This window comes from Trachurus trachurus (genome assembly GCF_905171665.1).
Source record: "Trachurus trachurus genome assembly, chromosome: 19".
Lineage (NCBI taxonomy): Eukaryota > Metazoa > Chordata > Actinopteri > Carangiformes > Carangidae > Trachurus > Trachurus trachurus.
Window position 1 is genome coordinate 21,375,353 of NC_139913.1, and position 21,574 is coordinate 21,396,926.

At 41.3% G+C, this 21,574-nt stretch overlaps 1 protein-coding gene across 1 annotated transcript; it reads right to left on the minus strand.

The window, feature by feature from the left end:
• Positions 1-2,008: 2,008 nt before the first annotated feature.
• wdr90 (WD repeat domain 90) lies at positions 2,009-21,464 on the minus strand. Its single transcript, XM_083993575.1, has 43 exons — positions 21,182-21,464; positions 20,917-21,008; positions 20,357-20,533; positions 19,833-19,971; positions 19,486-19,656; positions 18,966-19,092; positions 18,612-18,679; positions 17,705-17,817; positions 17,325-17,555; positions 17,131-17,193; positions 16,960-17,028; positions 16,721-16,831; positions 16,366-16,511; positions 16,205-16,262; positions 15,281-15,399; positions 14,357-14,518; positions 14,086-14,216; positions 13,820-13,936; positions 12,985-13,220; positions 12,718-12,854; positions 12,228-12,358; positions 11,793-11,923; positions 11,338-11,499; positions 11,068-11,196; positions 10,125-10,258; positions 9,994-10,034; positions 9,767-9,892; positions 9,408-9,572; positions 9,233-9,315; positions 9,046-9,148; positions 8,656-8,777; positions 7,637-7,793; positions 7,355-7,545; positions 6,992-7,160; positions 6,663-6,786; positions 5,877-6,048; positions 4,529-4,651; positions 4,050-4,218; positions 3,682-3,812; positions 3,109-3,252; positions 2,614-2,730; positions 2,397-2,484; positions 2,009-2,271 (listed from the first exon to the last, which is right to left on the minus strand). The coding sequence occupies exons 1-43, from the start codon at positions 21,192-21,194 to the stop codon at positions 2,114-2,116; spliced, it is 5,550 nt and encodes a 1,849-aa protein (XP_083849701.1). The 5' UTR covers positions 21,195-21,464; the 3' UTR covers positions 2,009-2,113.
• Positions 21,465-21,574: the final 110 nt, after the last annotated feature.

Here is a 21,574-nt window from a genome sequence, read left to right on the forward strand (position 1 = left end):
AACATTATCGTTCCGGTTCACGGAGGAGACGGGGAGAGCGCGCGCCCTGCTGGACAAGCAGCGCAACTGCACAGGAGGCTGGAGCGGTAGCAGCTGCTTCACAGTGGCATGCAAAAGTTTGGGCACCACTGGTCCAAACTTCTGTTAATGTGAACACTTTAGCAAGTGGAAGCTAAATGATCTCCAAAAGGCATTAAGTTAAACTCTTTTACAATATTTTAAGCAATATCAGTGTATAATTTATATATATATATATATATATATATATATATATATATATATATATATATATATATATATATATATATATATATATATATATATATATATATATATATATATATATATATATATATATATATATATATATATATATATATGTGTGTGTGTGTGTGTGTGTGTGTCACTCTGCCCCTCTGTATAATATAATGAAACATATCATTCACATCTTTGTCTGATACTTTACTGCAACAATATCTTTTATTATTAACTATGTTAAGGGGCAGAGCTTAATTATAATCCAAACAGTTATGATTTATAATAATTATGATTTATATTCATAAAAGAGAGATATTTAGAAAATCCAGATGGGATGAGATGATTATCATATTCATTCTTCCAATAACTGTCTCCTTCCTAATCACCTCAGGTGATCTTTCTTGTAGAGAAAAATGGTCCCTTCACATAACAGCAGCAGCACAATGTAATACACCATTTAATTATCATGATTATAGTTCTCTGCTCAAACATTTTTGTTGAAATAATTTGATTTGTCACGCTTTTGATTTCTTCCCTTGAGGGTCCTAAACAGCTTCCAAATATGAATCAACAGTGGTATCTACTATTCAAAATGGTTATTGCAGCCATATCCAAACCTTTGAAATTGGCATTGGAAAAAGCCAAAGCCACTGCAGATGTAGTTTTCACAAAAATAACATCACATTTGCATAGTAACGTGATATTATGTTCCTCAGCCAGAGGCTGATTTGATATAAACAATCTCACACACATAAACACATAATGTGTTTTAGCACAAGACATTTGTTTAACTCAATGAAAAGAGAAACAATGATGAAATCAGTATAACATTTCTGGGGTTTTGAAAATCATAATAAACTATGTGTAATGTACAGACAGGGTCAGCTGGTGTTTATCATAGTCTGAGTTAGTCTACCAGTTTTGGTCCAATTTCATTGTATATGTAATGTTCAATTATTGTGCTCTCTTTGTCATCATTGTGTCTGTCTGGTAATTAGAGAGACTGTCATTTGACTTGGGAAGCCTGAATTTAAAGCAGAAGTAAGCAGGATGTGTGTGTTTATATAAGTCTTAAATAGTTATATCTTCCGACAGCAATCACTTATATAGAGTGTTTGGTCTGAAACACGGGTCTGTCAGTCACTCTGCTCTGCTGTAAGCTGAGGAGAAAACTTTCCTTGTATCCTACAACCTTTATCCAATGAGGAGAGAGAACGGCATAAAGGGGCGGTCCTCTCTGTGTGCAGCCAAGGGATGCGCGTGAATGTGGTGACGTAGGGACGAGGGCAGGGACTGCTAACTCCATCGGCTGACAAGAAGTTAGCCAAAACCACCGGATTGCTTACTTCTACTTTAAGTCACTGTGACCGAAAAAAAAAACTGTTGTCAGTGTCTACAATTAAAATTCAGGAAGATTCACACAAAATGTTGTAACAGTACACCTGACCTCCACTGTTCCTGTGGGGGGTTGTTGAAGGTGTCTTCTTTTGTATTCGTGTGCCACTCTAGTACTGTTATTGTCACACTCTCACATTACAGATTGTAATTTTTCATGCTGCTTTTTTATTAAAATCCTAACTTTAAATAAATAGTCAAACATTCGAAGTAACTGGATGTACAAAACAATCCCCCCATAAAAATAGCTGAGGTTGAAAACCAAACACATGAAAGAAAACAATTAATAATTACATGAACTCCATTGCAGCAAATCGCATCACCATTAGTTTTAACCATTTCCCTAAAAAAAACATCTGATAAAAAACTATTTATGGGACAATAAAATTACATTAAGTAATAGTGTAAACTAGGCACATGTGAAGAGATAAACCTACAAGGTCTACGGTTCATAAACCGATCAGAGGCCCAGCACCTCCCACAGCAGGATCTCATTATAAGCTACAGTGAACAGAAGCGTCCCGGAGGGAGAGAAGTGACACGTCTGCAGTGAGTCACTGTGCTGCAAGAAGTCCTGGAACTTGCCACTGCTCGACTTGATCAGCTTCAAAACTCGCTCTGATAAGAGAATAGAAACAAAGTGAGAAATTCATTAAACCCACCCTCCTAACTTACATTACGTATTTCTTAACTGTTATTTAAAAAGCTGGTCTCCCATCATGAACCCAAACATGATAGTTTACCTTTTGATCCCACAGCTATGAGCTGACTGTGAGCCGAGGAGAGACTGAGGCATGTGGCCCAGTGGGGCAGGGCAATCTTTTTTATTATCTGTAGTTATCAAAAACAAAAATATAAACATTGTATGATATTACACACATATTCATCGACATCTGCTTTCTACAGGGACAGGAAGAATCCCAGCACTGTGGCATTGAAGCAGGGTGAGTGTCCACATACCTGTTTTTTAGTCAGGCTGTAGAAGGACAGCTCTTTCTCTACTCCGTAGCCAGTATAGACCACTAGGCCAGGGTCCACTGGGCAGAAGGCAGCCAGACTGGGAGGTGGGCTGTCGTCCTACAACACAAACAGTTTATAGACACATAAAACAGACTGAGCAGGCTAAAACAACATACCAGACCATGTCAAAACAACAAACAAAACATGAACACTCATTTGGCGTCAATTAAAATGAGAGCTAGGACCTCAAAAAATAGATTGAAACTGGAATCCAATCGGACTATTTGACTAAACAGGGAATTATATTATATGTTGTAAACTGAATGCATTATTTGGCTACATGATTAGGTGGGATTAGGTATCAGGCTGATCGTTTAGTGTTTTAATTTGTGTCTTCACATCAGAAAAGGAAGCATGAGTAGGCGTGAGCCTTAAATTAGGGTTAAATTATTCAGAAGCACTCGACATTTGTCATGTTAACATAAGAGTCGCTACCCCATGGTAGGTCGGAGCAGGAAATGTCAGCCAGTCTAGCAGGTCACACTTGTCCTTCAGCCAATCCACAGCCCACACGCTGACACGTCTGTCGGAGCTGGCGGCCAACCACGTCTCATTTCCTTCCAGTCCGAAATTCTTACACTGGGGATTAGAAGATAAAACATCTTAAGACATGTACTGCTGAAAAAATGTCACGAGAACCTAAGGAAGACTTTCAGAGATAACCTTGTACTCTAGCTGTAGAGAGCTGATGAAAAGAAAAGGTATTTGTTTGAGGGTCAGAGAAACCCATTCAGTAGCTCTAACATTATATGAAGTATATTTGAAAAGTGAGGTGGATTTGATAGATAGATAGATAGATACGTTTATTGTCATTGTTATTTCCACAACAACGAAATTAAAAGTGCATCTCCTGCAGTGCAAAATTTCATTTGGAAAGATAATCTAAGAACTGTTTGTCTTAAAGGTGTTAGCTCGATAAGTGTTCGCTCTTGCAGAAGCACCTAATCGCACTGTCTACTGTGCTGTCACGTTATTCTCTTATTCCTTGGTCTGATTCACTGGGCTGACCTCTTCATTCACACACTGGATGGTGGTAATCGGCGCTCCTTTGTGGTCCCTGATGACACGGATCGTTGCTCCATTCACTGGGCTGCTGACAGCTACCAGACCATTCTTACCCCCTGAAAGGATCACATGACCTGTTGGGGGCCAAAACAGATTCACAGCCAAAGTGAATGACACATAGCAGCTTCAACATGACATGAAGAGGGTCTTTTGAAAAGTCTTCTGTGGATTACTGAAGCTGTACTTTGACCTGTCCTTTGTGTTTGTCACCCAAATAAATACTAAAAGAAGTAAATAAGGATAAGGAAGTAAGAAAAAACTAATTCAAAGTGAGTAGTTAAATTACATTGGACAGTGCTATGCTCCCTCACCATTAGCAGAGTACTGGACTGCAGTGACAGCTACGTTATGGGGATGTAGCTTCATCTCCATCTCTGAGGAGGCAAGTCGGAAGATCCTCAGTGTCCCATCACTGTATCCTGCAGCCACACATGCACTCTCCTTGGTGGAGGAAGGGCTCCAGCACACACAGCCACAGGCCTGAACAACAGGGAAAAAGCAGTGTGTGATTTCTAATGCACACATACACATACAATATGCCATCTTGCCACCCACCGCCTGTCAGCAAAGAGCACAGGAGACACGCCCCTGATGAAACGTAAAAATGTTGTAACCTCTATGATTGCTGGTAATTTTTTTAACCTTAGAAATGCATAGAAAATGTTTGTTTGTTTTGTTAGAAATTATATTCTGTGATTTCCCATTCATATTTATGGGGAAGAAAACCACTGTTCCCTCAGGGTCTGATCCATCTATTAATTGAGTATGTTTCCTAAGTGTGTTCCCTCACCTGGTTGAGCACCTGGAACTGCACGACCAGTTCGTTGCTATGGACGGTCCACACCCTCACGCTGCCGTCCTCGCTACAGGTGGCGAAATGGCTCTCGTCAGAGCTGAACACCACATCGTTCACCTGCGGAACAGAGAAAGGGAGAAACACAAAAGAGAATCAAACCCCCTGCGTCTGAGCTAAGACACAGGTCTGTGGTCAAGTTATTTTCATCTTTTTCATCTGGCATTTTTCTTGGAGCTGCTGCTCTTTCCTGTTCCATTATACTTCCTTTCCCTCTTTACCTATTGTCCCCAGTTAAAAGTATTTACATTTACAGACACACTTGCTATCATAATAAATGTTTACCATCATATGTAACTTGAGATAAATCTAACCATGTTCATTAATAATTAGAGTTTATTAAACACTAATTATGAGTTGACAAAAAGTAATTAACTAGTCTTCATTCCTCAGGCAAAGACTTCCACGGTCTAGGTCGGAGCAAAAACACTGTTTGGTCAGAAGCCGGTGAAAGTGTTTTTCATATATTCTAGCTCCCACATTAGCAAATGTTTTATGATTCGTACCAAACATCAGGGGAGAGCTGTTTGTATCTCACTAGAAAAGTTGATAATTGTATTTCTGGGCTGTTAATTGCTTCGCTTAACATTCATTACTTTCACTCCACCATCTGTTCTGTTTCACCACACTTGACCCTGAGCGGCTGCAAACTGCCTTCCTAATAGGAAAAGCTTCTTTTCCCGGAGGAGGATTGCGTTTGATGTATGATTGACAGGCCATAAATAGAGATTCACAATGCAGACATGTGAAGATTAGCAGGAAACAAGAGTAGAGTATCGGGAGGATTTTCCTGCAGTGGGGGAGGGGCTGCCTCACTTGAAATTAAAACCAATCCTACAATGTCAGAGGAAATGATTACCTTCATATGAAAAAAACAAACAAAAAACCTTTATTTTCAGGCCATTAACTGGCAAAAAAGAATTGATATGACTGCAGTACAGCTATTGTTAATGCTTTTGCAGTGTGTCAGCACTGAATGAGAAAGAATGAATAAGAAGTTAACATTACACCCAAAAAGTGCACGATGCAGCAGTTGTGTGTTGTCCTTTTGCTCTGTAACACATCTGTTTTTCCACAATAAACTGTAAATGGGTAGTAATAATATATTTGTACATCACAAATTTTACTACCATAGCTGTAGCTTTTGACATGTAACCATGGGTGACATGTGTAACATGCTATGGACATCTGTGTGCCAATAACTCATCAGGACCCCACGATTTAGGATGTTCATTATCTCCAAGTCTGAGGCTGGAGATGTGCTTATTTCTAACCACACTGGTACCTTGGTCTGGTGCCCGCTGACCAGCCGGATACTGCTGCTATCTGACCAGTTGATGTACCAGAGGGTTCCAGCTGTGGTGCCGACGATGCCCATGTCCATTGTGTTATCAAATGCTGCACTGACCGTCGTCCCATCCAGCATTATCTCCTGCTCCAACACCACACTGGTCCCTCTGAAAGACAGACACAACAACAATGAGCCCATGGAAACAAAGGAAGACTTGATGATTCGAGGACATATTTTCATTCTTTGGTACACCTTATAATTTGTTGCATGTTCTTTTTGTGCAGTTCCAGCAGAAGACCACATTCATATATAATTTCACAGTTGTACAATCATATGAACTGTTAAAAATGTTGACCAAACAGACCTGATCAGCCAAGTAGCAAATAGCCAAAATGAAATGTCACTTAGAAATGTCAAAAAAAGTTAAATTGTTATCGATGTTAATGACAGGACAAAAGGTTGGAGACATTTTATACAACAAATCAATTAGCCCAAGAGGTGGGGCTGTTGGCACTGCTGTGGTATCTAGACCAGATGTCAAAAAAGTCACTAAAGTCACCTCAGAGGCATGAATATGTCTTTGCAGCAACAGCTACAAGTTGTTCTTCTTCAAAGAAAGGTTCAATTGATTTTTAAATTGATTCTGAAACAAAACAGGTTTGCCACTGTGTTCTTAGGGCGGCATGTATGAATACTTGTATATCACAAAAGATGATCAAAGACAAGACCCGTCTGCTCCGGTAAGACTCTGAAATAATTGTATGAGAATGAGTGACAAACCTGTCTTCCACATTGCAGACCTTTTCCTGAGGCTTCATGCCCTGTATGACGTCCACCCCCCACTGTCGCAACCAGCGGGTGTTGCTGCCTGTCAACAGTCGGTTCCCCCGACACAACAGAACGCCTACAGAGAAACATATCAATCCAATTAGCAAGAAATCACGTCTGACTCATTATTCGATGCGCCTTTACTGAGAAATATAAAACACATCTCCAATACAAGCAGAGAGGAGAATAATAGCATAATAGCATTGATATTGTTTTCCTGTGTAAACTATTACCAGTATTAAGCTAGAAACACTACTATTATCTGTGCAGTTAATTTGTACCAATCTCTCCCTCATCAGCTTCCCAGGCCATGAAGCAGCGTTGTGTGTTGACGTCCCAGACAAAAATATGTCCTCGATTGGTGGCAGTGAACAGAAAGGAGTCCATGTAGTAGCACAGAGCTGTCTGCTCCACATCACCAACTTCTGCTGGTGACTTCACCCTCTGGACCTACAAGGGTGACAGAGAGGTCAATACTAATGTACAAGAGCAAATACAAGAGACTATTACCCCAATAGTGAAGTAGTAAATATATCACAATGGACCAGTGGATAAATGGATGTTGAGTTAATAATGTTTTGTCAACTAAACTTTTTTTAAAGCTATTTGCTAGGTTTCAAATGTGCTTTTCTCTGGTCAATTACCCTGAGGTCTACATCCAGGCCATGGGAGTGGAGGCAGCAGAAGTAAACTCCTTGGCTGCCCACACAGGCCAGCTGGCTGGCTGCTGTGGGGCTGAAGGCTGCATCATGGATCGGCCCTGACATGCTCACACTGGAGAGCAGCTGGAAGGTTTTGCTGCTCCACAGGGCCACCTCTGGGTCGGAGAAGTCTCCTATAAGGGCGGTAGGAAGAAGCATTTTAATCAATGTCGATAAAGGGAAAATATGACTGAGGGGTGCGAACTGAACTGAATTTTTACTGACCAACAGAGAGCAAGAAGCGATCATCCCTAGAAAAAGCAAGACTCTGCACCGCCCCTCTGTGGTGGGAGATGGTATCTTGACAAGTTCCACTCTGGATGTCCCAAATACAGATGAGGCTCTTGCTGCTGTTGCTACCACCAGCTGCTGACGCCACCGTCTGGAAAGGAGGAAACACAAAGCACTCTTTCACAAAGGTGAGATTTCTGACAGTTGCCAATTCTGTTGTCTGTGGCGCAAAGACCATGTAATACACATCCAGTATCACTTTAGCAGCATCACATGAAAGGTAGACTGCAACAAAATAGCTCCAGGGTGCACACATTGTTGATATTAGACAAAGTTAAGAAGATTTAGAAAACACAACATTGTTTCTTCCTCCTTCTGCACCCACAAAGGGAACAATATCGTTTTAATCCTGAGGTAGTGATGCCCTGCAGTCACGAAACAGTCAGACAGTTCACCTGCTGAGCCTCAAGTCTGATTCAGTCTATTTCTAGATCCAGTCCATTGAAATTGGTGCTGTGATTCTTCCCATTGTGCTAAATAGTCACAATGTACCATACACTCTGTATTATTTCTCAGAATTTTTGCAATACATAGACACACTGAATGAAATAAGACCACTAATGCTTTGCTTACACACACCCACACACTCACTGATGAATAACTGCACAACTTTTTCTTTTTGCCGGGAGAACAAAGACTTTTACAATACCGTGTTTTTTTTTCTGTGCAAACAATGTGTTGATACTTTGTTCTGTTCAGGTATGGTAGTACTTTTCTCCTATTTTTGCTACTACAGTTGCTGTTGTCTGAGAGGCTGTTCACTGCAGTTACTTCCCCTAGACAGCGGGAGTTTGTCCACCACCTCAACACACTGCTGTGAGCTGTCTGACCTTGATACCACTTGACAGTTTCATACTCTGTTACCGATAACAGCTTCATCAACACTATGGATATGAACTTTTGTCTTTGTTGTAGTGTGTTTTAATTCATTGCAATATAACTGTTAAAACTACCTGTGCATCATGTGTGACTGCAAGACAAGAGATCTCCTCGCTGTGACCCTGTAAGTGTCTCTGGCATCCTGTATGAAGGTGCTCCACCACCACCACACTGCCACACGAGTACGCAAATAAACCTGCAAGAAACATCAACTTCTGGGTCAGACAAAGAAATCGACAGGTATTGTTACCAAACATCCTCCTTCTGGGCTGTGATCAATGACATATGGTTATGAGAATGATTATGAGAGCTGTAGATGCATTTGTTATTCAATAACATGTTGCACTTGATTTGTAAACTAGGCACAAGCTCGTCTTCTATGTCTCTCTATTTTCTTCTCTTGTGCTTTGGTTCAGAAAGTTCAGGTTTTATTTCTACTTTCAGTATATCAGTATATCAAGAACCTTGGTCAGGACTCCACACCATGTTGCCACGCCCATTGCCATTGTAGCCAATCACAGCTTTTAGCTTTATGCCTTCTCCTCCTGTTTGGGGAGGTGCAGTAGCCTGAATCAGAGAAAACAGAGAGGATGAACAACAATAGCACAATAACACAGTCAGTGCCTACGTCATGAGAGAGGTGCTCCTTACCCGATCAGTAGCCGACGTCTTAAAACGTGGGATAAAGTGCTTGTAACAATCTGGACGTACTGGCTTCTTCCCTTTTAACCCAACTAAATGACATAGTAGCATTCATTAAAAAAATACACTGTCAAAACAACATGCAGTTCACTGTCAGTGCTGAACAACACAGTGGAGCAATTACCAGTGTCAACACAGCTGGTATTCAGGGGAGACGTATCGACCAGCTCTGTGACTTTGAGGAAGGAAGTGGCAGGTCTGGGGTCAGGTGAAGGACCTGGACTAGTTGCTTGGACAAGAACAGTTGGGATGGTCAGATGGTCATCACAAAGAGACACAGAGCCAAAACCTGCAGAAGAGAGAAAAACCGACGGCAATTAAACCTAATCATGAAATCCCTGTGACTGCTGAACACACAGAAAGAATTCAGCAAGACATCAACAATACTACTGATTGATTGACTTTCTGTCAGCTTATCATACATTTAACAACAGACAGTCTGGGCTGGTGGTGGCTAATTTAAAACTGGACAGCAGAACTCACCACCCTGGTCGCCTTGGTCGTTTGTCCTGATGTCAAGTTGTGGCGACCGTAAGGAGGGGAGTGGCACTGTCTGTCGAGGCATCCCACTGGACAACTGAATTCCACTCACTTTACTCTTTGTTTGAGCTGTTACACGAAAACACAAGATAAAGATAAAAGTCCTAATCAATAAAATGTATGAAGTTAATTCAAAATATGCCTAAACTAAAGCTTTTCTGTTAATTTACCTGATTTAGGAGCTGAGATGGAGCTTAGTCTGAGAGGGGAGCTGTGAGGGAAGAAACTGCACATTAACCTAGAGAACTTGTTTACCACACACATTAATAACAAGACTCAAACATGCAACGTGAATTATTACCGGCTGTCAGTTGAAGAGTAACCATGATGTGCCAGGAAGTCCCAGAAGAATATGGCGTCCCCCACTGAGACAACGCCCAGTTGGTCGGGGGTGAAGCTCACCTGGCAGATGGGCTGACAGTGGCCTATGAACATCTGGAATAAACACATGCCTCAGTTAGTACTGACAAATTAGTGTACTGAAACTCCTAGTGCTAAGTGAAACAAAGACAACTGCTCTCATGATTTGATTACTTGCAGCTGTACATGAATGTGAAATTACAGGTATGAAGCACAATTATACAGTACAATAAAATATGGACATGCCCAACTGTTGCTGTTGTTATACCTTTCAGAGGACGTTGGAATGCATTCACTCACAAAATAACTACATACTTGTAAAATACACAGAGCAGCAGTTACAGTACTTTATAAAACATAAATATGTCGAGATGTTTATTAAAATATAAAATTACATTAAAATAATACATTTAATTGGAACAGTTGTCTACCTCCCCCCAAAAAGTCAAAAGTCAAAATCATTTATTAGTCTCCCGAAGGAGAAATTTCTCTCGGACAGAGAGCAGTGCTGCGTCACAACAAAGACAAAAACAGTACAAGGGAAAAACAGCAGAGAAGTACTAAAAACATACAATAAAATCATTAAAGTGCAATATGCCTCAGAAAAGTACTAGTGGCAGATGTGAGGACACGCAAACATTCATACATATCATCACACAAACTGCTCATTCATAAAATTAATGGACAGAGGGATGAACGAATTTTGAGGCGATTATGCCTGCAAACACGCAAACATTCATACATATCATCACACAAGCTGCTCATTCATAAATTTAGTGGACAGAGGGATGAATGAACGAGTTTTTGAGGCAATTGTGCCTGCAAACAACACGCAAACATTCATACATAACATCACACTAGCTGCTCATTCATAAATTTAATACCTGTGAGTTAATATCGAGCTGCATGTTATAATCCCACACTTTGACAGTATTCTGTCCTGCTGTCAGCAGGAATCGACTGTCCTCGCTCACCGTGAGGGACGAGCACTGATGTTTGTGCACCTTAGAGATCTGTAAGACAGAGATCAAAGACAAACTCTGATTATTTGGCTGAACTAAGACCATTTTAATACATCTTTTAAGAAAATGCTCAATCTTGGACTGTCCCAACAAATAATTTGATATTTCGAGACAACAGATCTGTGGTGTTACCTCTCGGAGCAGACGGCCTGTCTTAGTGCCAACCCAGAGTATTTTGTTAGCAGACGTGGCAACCAGCAAGTGCTCAGTGGAGGCCGGAGCAAAGCAGACCTTCAGTGCAGAATCCAGACGGGGGCTTTCTGTGTCCAGAATACTCACATCTATATGGAGTAACTGGAAACACAAATATATGTCAAGTGGAACCATAAGAAATAAGAAGCCAGAACAACATGACCTCAAATGCTGAGGCGACAGAAACAAATTCATTTTACTTGAAGGGCTGTGTATAGATCAAATATACACATAACATATTCTGTATGGTATATAGTTTTGGGAATAACACTATACCAATAAAACAAAACAAAATGGTGTTGCGCCCTCACTCCTTAGATGAGATCTAATTCTAATTTACTTAAGCAATGGAACAAACACGGCGTGGTGCAGAACGATGACAATGTTAAAGATACCTCATCCAGAGAGCGTGCGTCAGCGATGGTGACTATGTACTCAGAGGGACCAACGAAAGCCAGACAGCGACTGTCACTGCTCACTGTGAGAGCGTCTGGAGCGCGTTCAGTGCCTCGGGCCACAACATTACCTAGACAATCAGATATAGTGTGAATCTTTCAACACTGATCTAAAATGTGGCTACTGGCTATATGATATACTGATTTAGTCAGTGTGATTCAAACTGATAAGCTACAGAGTAAAAAAATGGTGTGTGCAATATCTCACAGTGCTTCAGTTTCATAGAATATATGTAATGAAATTGCTAGCTGATGCTGTGCATGCACATTTTATAATAGGATTGCACTGATATAACTTCACATTGGTGATTAGTGCAACATATAATGCATAAACCCGAGGCATGTTTGTGCATGTGTTTGTGTGTGTACACCTACATGAAACTTTGATCACATTGCATTCTTCCTCAGAGGAGTCGTAAAGTGTAACAGAGCCCTGGGAGTCAGCGCTGTACATGAACTCTCCATCCGGAGAAAAGGCGAGACCCACCACTTCACCTCTGTGCTGACTATAACAGATGCATGTAAAAACAGAGTCATTTGTAAAGAGAAATAGGACACAAAAGCTGCCATTTGCTGCTATTTGTTCAAACAGATTCAAAATGTACTAGCACTGACACATACAAGGCATCCATATGGTTTAGATTTAGTTAAACTAATGAGAATATATGTATATTTAAGTGTTTTCTCATGTTGTCACTTCCAGACTGTATCTGTAGCAACAGATGTCAAATCATCATAATTGAACTGAGAATAATTTAACTTTGGCTGCATTCTCCAGTAATTAAATGCGTGTTGGGATACCATACAACACCATAATTGCACAAGTCTAAAGAAAAAAAAAAGGGCGTAGTTGGTTTTCACATACTTGTGCTCAGCCAGCAGCTTGGCAGAGGAGATGTCAAAGACTCTGATGATGCCAGAGCTGAAGCCACAAGAGAAGACCTGCTCACTTGGATGGAAGGCCACTGAACAGGGGCTGTCCTCAGACACAAAATCATACAGCTGAATATGGGAGAGAACAAGACAAAAATGTAGTACAACAGCAAAAATGCAGCAAAGTGCAATAGTAGTGTGAATAGCCCTAAGATCCACAAGTTGTAAGAATGTCAAATAAATTACGAAAGTAGTTGACCTGATCTAAAGAATCCATGTTCCAAATGCGAACTGTGCCGTCAGAGGAAGCTGTGGTGAGATGCCGGCGGATGCCATCCACACTGAAGCCGAGCACGGTGTCCGTATGTGACCTCATCAGCGTGTTGTAACCACGACTGCTCACATCAAGGAAACCCAGGTTACCAGTAGAAGTGGCTGCCAACACCTGAAGGCTGTCGGATGAGACTGACACCAGGCTGACGGGTCCCTCATGCTCTGAAAAAGAAGAGTTGTGTCTGTCTAAGTTTTCTCTGTGTGAGGACGAGAGAGTAAACATGAGCATCTGCACATTTGCAGATATGAATGTCTGTGCAGGTTGTTCATTTAATACCACAGCTGTTACGTTCTGCCACAGAGCCCCGAGGAGTGACTACATCCAATATGTGTCCTCTGAAGTAATTCACTCTCTTCATCATTAACATTTAAAATATTTACAGCATCAGGTGTTCATAGGCTTTTAACATTACTGCCTCTGCAGTGATGCTGTTAAAGCTAATTACAGAGAGCAATTGTTGATGTGTGTGGTACAGTATATGGAGCATTTATCCAGGCAGCCAGTGCAAATCTTATTCCAGTTAATGACATGTGATACTACTGGGCTTTGTTAATTATGCAATGTGATGGAAACTCAAATATGATACGTGATTCTTTACTTCCAGAACTTTATCTTAACTTAATTTATTAAGCTTATCAGCACTGTCAACAACAGCAGATGCAATCTTCATTGTGATTCTATCGGTGCCTGTGGAGGGGGAACTGCCAGCTACAGTTAGTTTTGCTGGAGGAAATGTTACGCCACGCCTCGGTGAGCCTACCAGCCTCTAAGAAGACAGCAGAAAAATCAAGGGGCCAGAGACGCAGGAAGCCATCTTCAGAGCCCGTGGCGCAAAATGATGAGGACACACTGATGCTGTTGATGGCAATGCCTGGACCTGGCACACACACACAAACACAGACACACACACAATGTTAAGGATCGTCAGGCTATTTACGAAGTTTTTACCACTTCCCAACTTCTTCTCTTCAAACTATCTGATAACATTAAGTGATATTTTCCCTCTCAAGCTGATGTCAGACTCACCTGTGTTAAAAGTCCATTTCTCCCTCCGGCCTGCATGTTGTTGCTGTGCAGGCGACAGCCTCCTCACATTTCTGATAACAACTCTGCTGTAATCAATCTCAAAGATATGGCCACTCCGGCTGCTAGCAAATCTATGAAAAAGACAGTCACAGAGGGGACAAAGCTATCTTTAAATAAATAATAATCTTTCCACTGTATCTGTATCTGACACCTCGCACACTTTTTTCCAATGGCAGGTAAACACTGATGCCCAGTGACTCCGCTGACTCACAGTGTTCGATCATCAAGGTGCTCGTTGGGGGAGTTTGCCTCTTCAAAGGCCACATCTGTGAAGTCCAGTGAGTGGTATTCACCCAGGTTTACCGGACAGGAGCGCAATGTGCCATTCCGCACTCGCCACAGGCGAACGTTGTCACGACCACAGGAAACCAACCTTGAATCAAAACACTAAGAGGTTAGTCTTGTTCACAGACTAGCCAACATGTGTCCTATTTCTACTCTGTTCCTGCAGCCATGTTTTCCACCTGTCACTCTCTGGCCAGCCTGGTACACCTTTCCACACTGAGAAGTAGCAGAAACCGGAGGTGAGCATTATAGTGAACCTTTGGAGACTCCATAAGGAGGTTTCTAAAGCCTGCGTACTCTTCCAATGGCTGAATGCTAATGCTGGAGGAGATGTAGCTGTTTGTAGCCTACTGAGCGCTCCAAGGGATGACGAATTTCATGAACGCCAGAGGCCCCTGGGCACTGTGGGAGTCTGCCAACAGACCAAACAGCCGCCTTGCTGTCACTGCACATCGCCATAAGTATCATCCATGAAACATATTATGCTAATGCAACATTCAAGCCCTCATTTCATAAACAGTGATATCCTTAGGATTTTTGTAGTAGATTTTCTCTCCCTGTCAGCTATTTAGACTATTGTTGGATCCAGTCTTCCTTTGATGTTTCACCTGAGACTTCTAATCACACTGGTTCTGTTACTGGTCACTCATTTAATGACCAACCTGACCAATCAGTCATGCATCTTAGGTAGGTGGTAGACAGTGCAGATATATCAATATCATGAACATTTACTCTAACCAGGTCAACACATAGAAAGAAATATGAACCAAAATGGTCCCAACTGGCATACACAGCTGGCCCAGAAGAATGATCAAATAGACAAAAAAAAAACCCATAAGAATCAGGATACCTTGTTTCATCAAAGGAAGTGACCTTCATGGTGTGAATGTCCACATCTGTGTGTGCTTTGGCCAAGACGGCCACCTCGCCACCTTTACTTATGTTCGAAGTGTTCCACACCACCACCATCTAGAAAAGGTTACGGTAGGACCACAAGCAGAGAGACTCAATCAATGTAATGAGGTGAGCAATATTTAGCACGACATTTCAAACCAGCAGCTAGATTAGTCAATCCAAGTGATGATAGAGGATAGTGCAATAGGATCTAATAATACCTTTGGCTCTCTCTACAGATTCTGAGAGCAGCTATCATGGCCGCGGGAAGTAAGGGTGCTGGGGGTGCTGCAGCACCCCTAGTGAGATTGGAAAAAAAAAATTATAATAATTATGAATATGTAGCCTATTAATAATCTATGTTGAATGTTTTGGTGACTAATTAGATCTTCCAATGTTGAACTCTTTTTATAGGCCTACAAACAAAGTAGACCTATGTGTAATCTTAATCTTCCCACTGAGAGAAACAGCAGAGCGCTCCCTGACAGTTCTCAGTGAGCTGCAGGTGAGTCGGCAGGAGAGCACAGCACCCTCTTTTTCTTTTTTAGCGGAGCTGTCCTTACACACACAGATGTCCATGTAAGTTCCTGGTGTTTTACATTTAGTCTATTTAGACCTATATGACATTTTATAGCACCAATGACTATTAAAATCCCAACCAGTTTTATTATAATTTAGACTTGATTAAGCCTCTCAGGCCAGTGTGACCTACACAAAACTTGGGCAGATTTGTTTTTTTCTGTCCCAAAAAAGGCAATTTTTTTCAGCACCCACTGCTAAAAATTACTTCCAGCGGCCCTGGCAGCTATGGCTACCTGGAAACACAAATTACAGTATAGGAGCTGGAGCATATGAGAGGGTCTGCATTCAATACACATACTGTTTTATTGTGGCCATCTTTACCAACTCCGCAGAGAATACCCCCGCTGTACGAGAAGCTTCAAGATGGAAAGAGATGAAGGAAAAAAAGAGAAAATTAGCATGAGCTTGCAGGCTTAAATATAGGCTTGAACTTCAGTGTGCTTTATGTGAGTTATTTACCTCAGAGCGGACAATGAATGAGCATGAATCCTAAAAATGGCAAGACAGTTTCCTTTGTTGTAATTCCATACTCGAACGACACTTTGAGTGCCAGTTTGTGCCGAGGCCAGCAGTGTGGTGTTACCATCAAAAGCTAGTGCAGACACCTACAGAGAAAAACAGAAAAAATGCAGAGAATTAAATTTCTGTTATTCATACGCTAGAATAATCTTTCTCTACACTGGATACAACCACATCCGAAGGCCAGGCATTAAGCGAGTCAAAATACCTTACTTGATGCTAGTGAAATGGGCCATCGTACATATTGGCAGCGATTTTACTGTGGGGGTAGAACAACACATCACAGCTAATTTACCTTATCAGTGTGACCAATGAAGAATCTCTGGTGGTTAGAGGAAATCTTCATAGAAACGATAATCGCCTGACACGGATATACCACTGCGTCTCCTGATTTGGTCCACAGAGCCTACATGTAATACAGCACAAGCATTAGTGTTTTGTCAGTCTTTAATTAATGCATTTTATGCACGACCTTGAAAACCATTATTTATGTGCAGCCAGCCTTGATGATGGTTTTGCTCCAAATAAACATACATGCTTTGAAGTGGCTCCTCCAAAGCCGATGATTCGATTGAGCCTGAGTATTGGGTCTGGAAGCAGCTTCTGATAAGGAGAGCCGAAAAAGCAGAGATTTTATTATGAGCTTAAACCAATTACGTCCAAATATCAGGTTTCATTTCATTTTCTGCTGTCATCATCTCTTACCCTCTGCTTGGCTTCTTTGGATGTTGGTCGATGGACAGGATGTGGAACAGGACTGAAGACAAACTGGGAATACAACAAGGTCAACAGTTTTTTTTTTTATGTTACTACAAAACCATACCTTACTACTGAACATGATTGGTTATTATTCTTTTAAATTTTATTGCATGTGCGCTCTGGTCAATATGAAGCTTCACCTCTTCTTCACTTTCGGCCCCATGTTTACTAAAGGTGTCCTCAGAGTGTGCAAAAAGGTGAACTCCATTGTCACCGCTTTCATAGGGCGACCTGGATGTGCGCTGGTGTGGACGGAGGAATGCCGACTCCTGCTGCTGATGGTCGTCATCATGGCAAAGCCAGCCATCCCTGGAGGAGACTACACCCAGCTCAGGTACCGTCGTCACCGCGGGGGTTCGATTCCTCAGCAGCTGAGGAGACAAAATAAAGCTGAAAAATAAAAATACTAGCATCCCAGAAAACTAAAAGGCTCTCACTCATCAGTTTGGTGTATTTACAGAGCTGAGTGAATTGAATTCACAGAAGTTAGAGTACGGTACTAAGGGGTTGTCAGCCTTACTGGCTTCGGGGATGTAATCTGTTGAATGAGGGACACACGATCCTGAACTGGTTTGCTGAGGCTGACACAGCGAGACTCCTGTCCACTGGGGCTTCTTTGACCTGAGAAACAACCTGTGAAAAACAAGGGCATAAAAGTCATCTACAATAAATTTACAACTAGAAGTGGGTAGTTGATGTAAGGGATAATGCCTGATGAGGTGTCCAATTATAAGGAATTAATGGACACCTCGAAGTCCATTATCCCACTTACTGTATACCATGGCGACTTACTAAATTAATACTTAAATGTGTTTTACAGTTTTTCACATATCACAGCAGAGCAGACTATTTAACATCTCTCGTCCAAAGGCGGGAAAAAGGAAACCTACTGTGGCCGCAGCGACTCTGCCACAGCCTGATAGTTGATCAGTGAAGGGAAGTGAGATGACGGCTTAACGTTACATGATACAAAGTATTATTTCAGAAGGCCAGTGCACTTCTTACTGCTTGTGTGTCACAGACTCCAATGGTCAGAGGATGATGTGCTGAAGAAAACTTGTTGTGCTCTCAGTCTCTGTTGGCATGGTTACAAAGTGGCAGTTGAGCCAGGTCAATAATTAAGAACTGTCATCAGGCAATTTGACCGAAACGTCTCTGTGGGTGTCCATTAATTAACCCTTACTTAATTTTTCACCCAGACCATGGTATAAGAACAAATAATACAAATGATTTAACATTAAGCACAAAATAGAGGAGTCCAACATGTGGGATTGTCAGAATTTTTATATTTCTTGTATTATTTCTTTTGAAGGTAAAAGAAAAAAATATGATTCGATCTAAAAGAGCATATCAGAGAAGAGTTGCTTTAAAAAGCTTTAAATGCCATTTCATGAAAATGATGAGGAGCATGATATTTAATGACTTACTGGCCTCGGGCCTCGGATTGGCTTTTTGAATAGAGTCAAAGGGTAACTTTGTTCCTTCTGAGGGAAACCTGTAGGACAAGATAACAGACATTGTGACAGTACAATGAGAAAGATCAGATGTTTCCTAATTCAAAAATAGCACAGACTGTTGATTTCATCTTCATCTTTCATTACATGGTTTTGGTTCACCCACATTGCCACATACCATGATTTGTTAAATATTCCTAAATGATTGGTTGTTATACGGTGTAGCTGACACTAATTATTTCAAATCAAAATGTGACATGTTCTGTGTGCAGAAACATGTTTCAGTGTCCATCATGCACTTTCTGCTCTCTGGTGGGGTAACCATACTTGATATGATCATAGAGGTCATGCCAGGAACCTCCCTTGGGCACAGGGAAAGACATGTCTCTGGGTATGGGACCTGTTCCCTGAGAAGAAGCCAGACCCATCAGCTTAGCCTCACTGAAGGAAACTCCTATTGAAAGAGAAAATTGTACAAGCAGATGGAAAAGTTTAGTTTGTCATAAACACACAAAGTGGGCACTCAATTTAATAAAAAATGAAAATATGTAGGAAGATGAATGAATCTGACATCGAATGATTGTCATGTGAAGAAAACATTTTTTCATCACATGACAGCACAATTGGTGCTTTCAAGTTTAAGATTGACACGATGATTTAAAGCTGCATTGATGAGATCACCTTTCTATTACAATTTTTATGTTTCTCCATACTGAGATGCCCATTACATCTTTGCATGTCATTACCTCAAACCAGTGAACAATATTACAAAGTGTGCATGTATAAAAAAATAAAAGAAGTTTGAGGACAACATTTTTTGGTGACATCAAATTGAACTGAGGCTCACCTGGATCTAGTAGGAGGTCACTGGTGAACATGTTTTTTACTGCCAAGTTGGCACAAAGCTTGATGCTCTTCAGGTGACTGTAGCTGCGGTTGAGGTAGACCAAGAGTGTGTACTGCAGATCCAGCATCATACAGGTCCAACGCACTGAAGTGGGGGCTGGACCCACCAACCCTGGAGCACACGAACAAAAACACAGCTCAGCAAGACATGCAAGAGTATTTACATTATTGATACAGGGGTAGAGGATTCTCAGTGGAGTTATTAATAAAATAAAAAAAAACTATTGCAATGAAAACAGTGGTCATCTCTCCATTAGTATAGGTAGTATGTGTTTACATGTATTTTACCGTGTCTAGCAGATTTGGCTGTGCTTTCGTAGACTGAATCCTTTGCAGCTCCACACAGGAAAGGAAACTGAAGCGAGGTAGTTGTGGACTTGAACTCCTTAAACATGTTGGAGAAGGCGAGACGGACAACCTGGCCCTCCTACAGATCACAGCACAGAGAGAGTTCAATTACTGAAAACTTCCTGTGCAGCCCATGAAGCGTCATTTATAGTCGATAAACCAGAAAACTTTCTTTCGATTTGTGTTAAATGTTGAGATAAACAATAAATATCACCCACTGTCTGAGCTTTTTACATGATATAGTGTGACAAGCATTAAGGCACTACTTGAAAACTACTGAATAGCCTGAAATATCAACAATTTAAAATGTCAAATAATCACAAAGACAGCAAATAACCCAGTGACGTGAAAAAGAGACCCATTAAAAGATACATGATTTAGATGGCATGCTTTTGATTTGTTCAACATACACATTACACACATGCACAGACTCGTCCAATAAAATCAGGTTCTAACTTCTATACCTCCACAGCAACATCCAGGTGGACCACAAAGTATTTGCCAGGTGTGGGCCTGAAGAGGAGGTAGAAGTATCGTCCTGTCAACCCCAGAGACTGGCTGCTGTTTTTGGGTATCAGGATGTAGCTGTTGGCAGGAACAGGACCCCCGATCCGAAACACTGAACACTTCAGCGTCTTGTCCTATGTGGGGTGGAGGAGGTCATAGAGAGTGCAAATAAGGAAATCTACCTTTGGTACCATATAGATAAATACATAGATACTCCTAGTTAAAAGAGACACTGAAACTTTTGAGTCTCTCACCCTGTGTCAGATTAAAGGTTAGGGATGGGAGAGCTGAGACAAGAGCAGTTTATTTGGCCATAACATAACATAACATAACATTGGACTCTGCTAGACTATGGTAGCTTACATCAAATTGAAACACAGATGCCCTGCTACCTAAAAACAAACTAACTAAAAAAGACAGTTGGCACATACACAGGTATTTGACATTTCAAAGACATTTTGGGGTTCAACATGCCTTTCAAAATGACATCACTGCGAATTGTGCAGCACTTAGTTACCGTGTATGTTGACACACCCCCTTGTTTTGCAGACTTCTTCCATTCTTCCACTCTGACATGTTTGAATATGTTGACATAAGGATGCTGCCAACCTGTGAAGTCATAACAAGGTTCAGTAACAGGGAGCTCAGCTGGACTCCACGGTTAAGATTTCATTATGATAAGATTAACTGCTTAGGTTCACAGCCATAGACTGTACTTACAGTCTTTGTTTTGTATGACATGTAAACCCAGCTCTCATTAAAAACTTTAAAGTTAACTTTACCTTTGGAGGCCATTGGTGGCAAATATCGCAAACGTGCAAATCCGCTGTTGATGTCTCGAGTCCTGCAGCAACTTGTTGAAACTCCAGCAGGTACGTTAATATTGTTAAATTGTTAGCTAGCAAACAGACGGTTAAAAGGTCGGAGCGCTCCCCCTCCTCTCAACAGTGAGTCAAACTACTTAAGTAACATTGTTTTACATTATTATCAACTACAAACACTTTTACCGGTTCTCCCAAACACCAGTAAAACAACAGTTTTGATTTGACATTAAGTGCAGGAGCAGCTCTTGTGTCCTTCCCGCTCCAGCCTCCGCCGTTGCCAACGACAGCACGACGCTCATGACGTCGACGCGTTGTTTCATACTGTGGGATTCTGGGTAATGAAGTTCACAA

Coding starts and splice junctions, on each gene's coding strand:
- wdr90 (XM_083993575.1), bottom strand. Junction 9,316..9,407: donor TACCAGCTGTGTTGACACTG/GTAATTGCTCCA, acceptor TATGTCATTTAG/TTGGGTTAAAAGGGAAGAAG. Junction 4,219..4,528: donor AGTTCCAGGTGCTCAACCAG/GTGAGGGAACAC, acceptor CCTGTTGTTCAG/GCCTGTGGCTGTGTGTGCTG.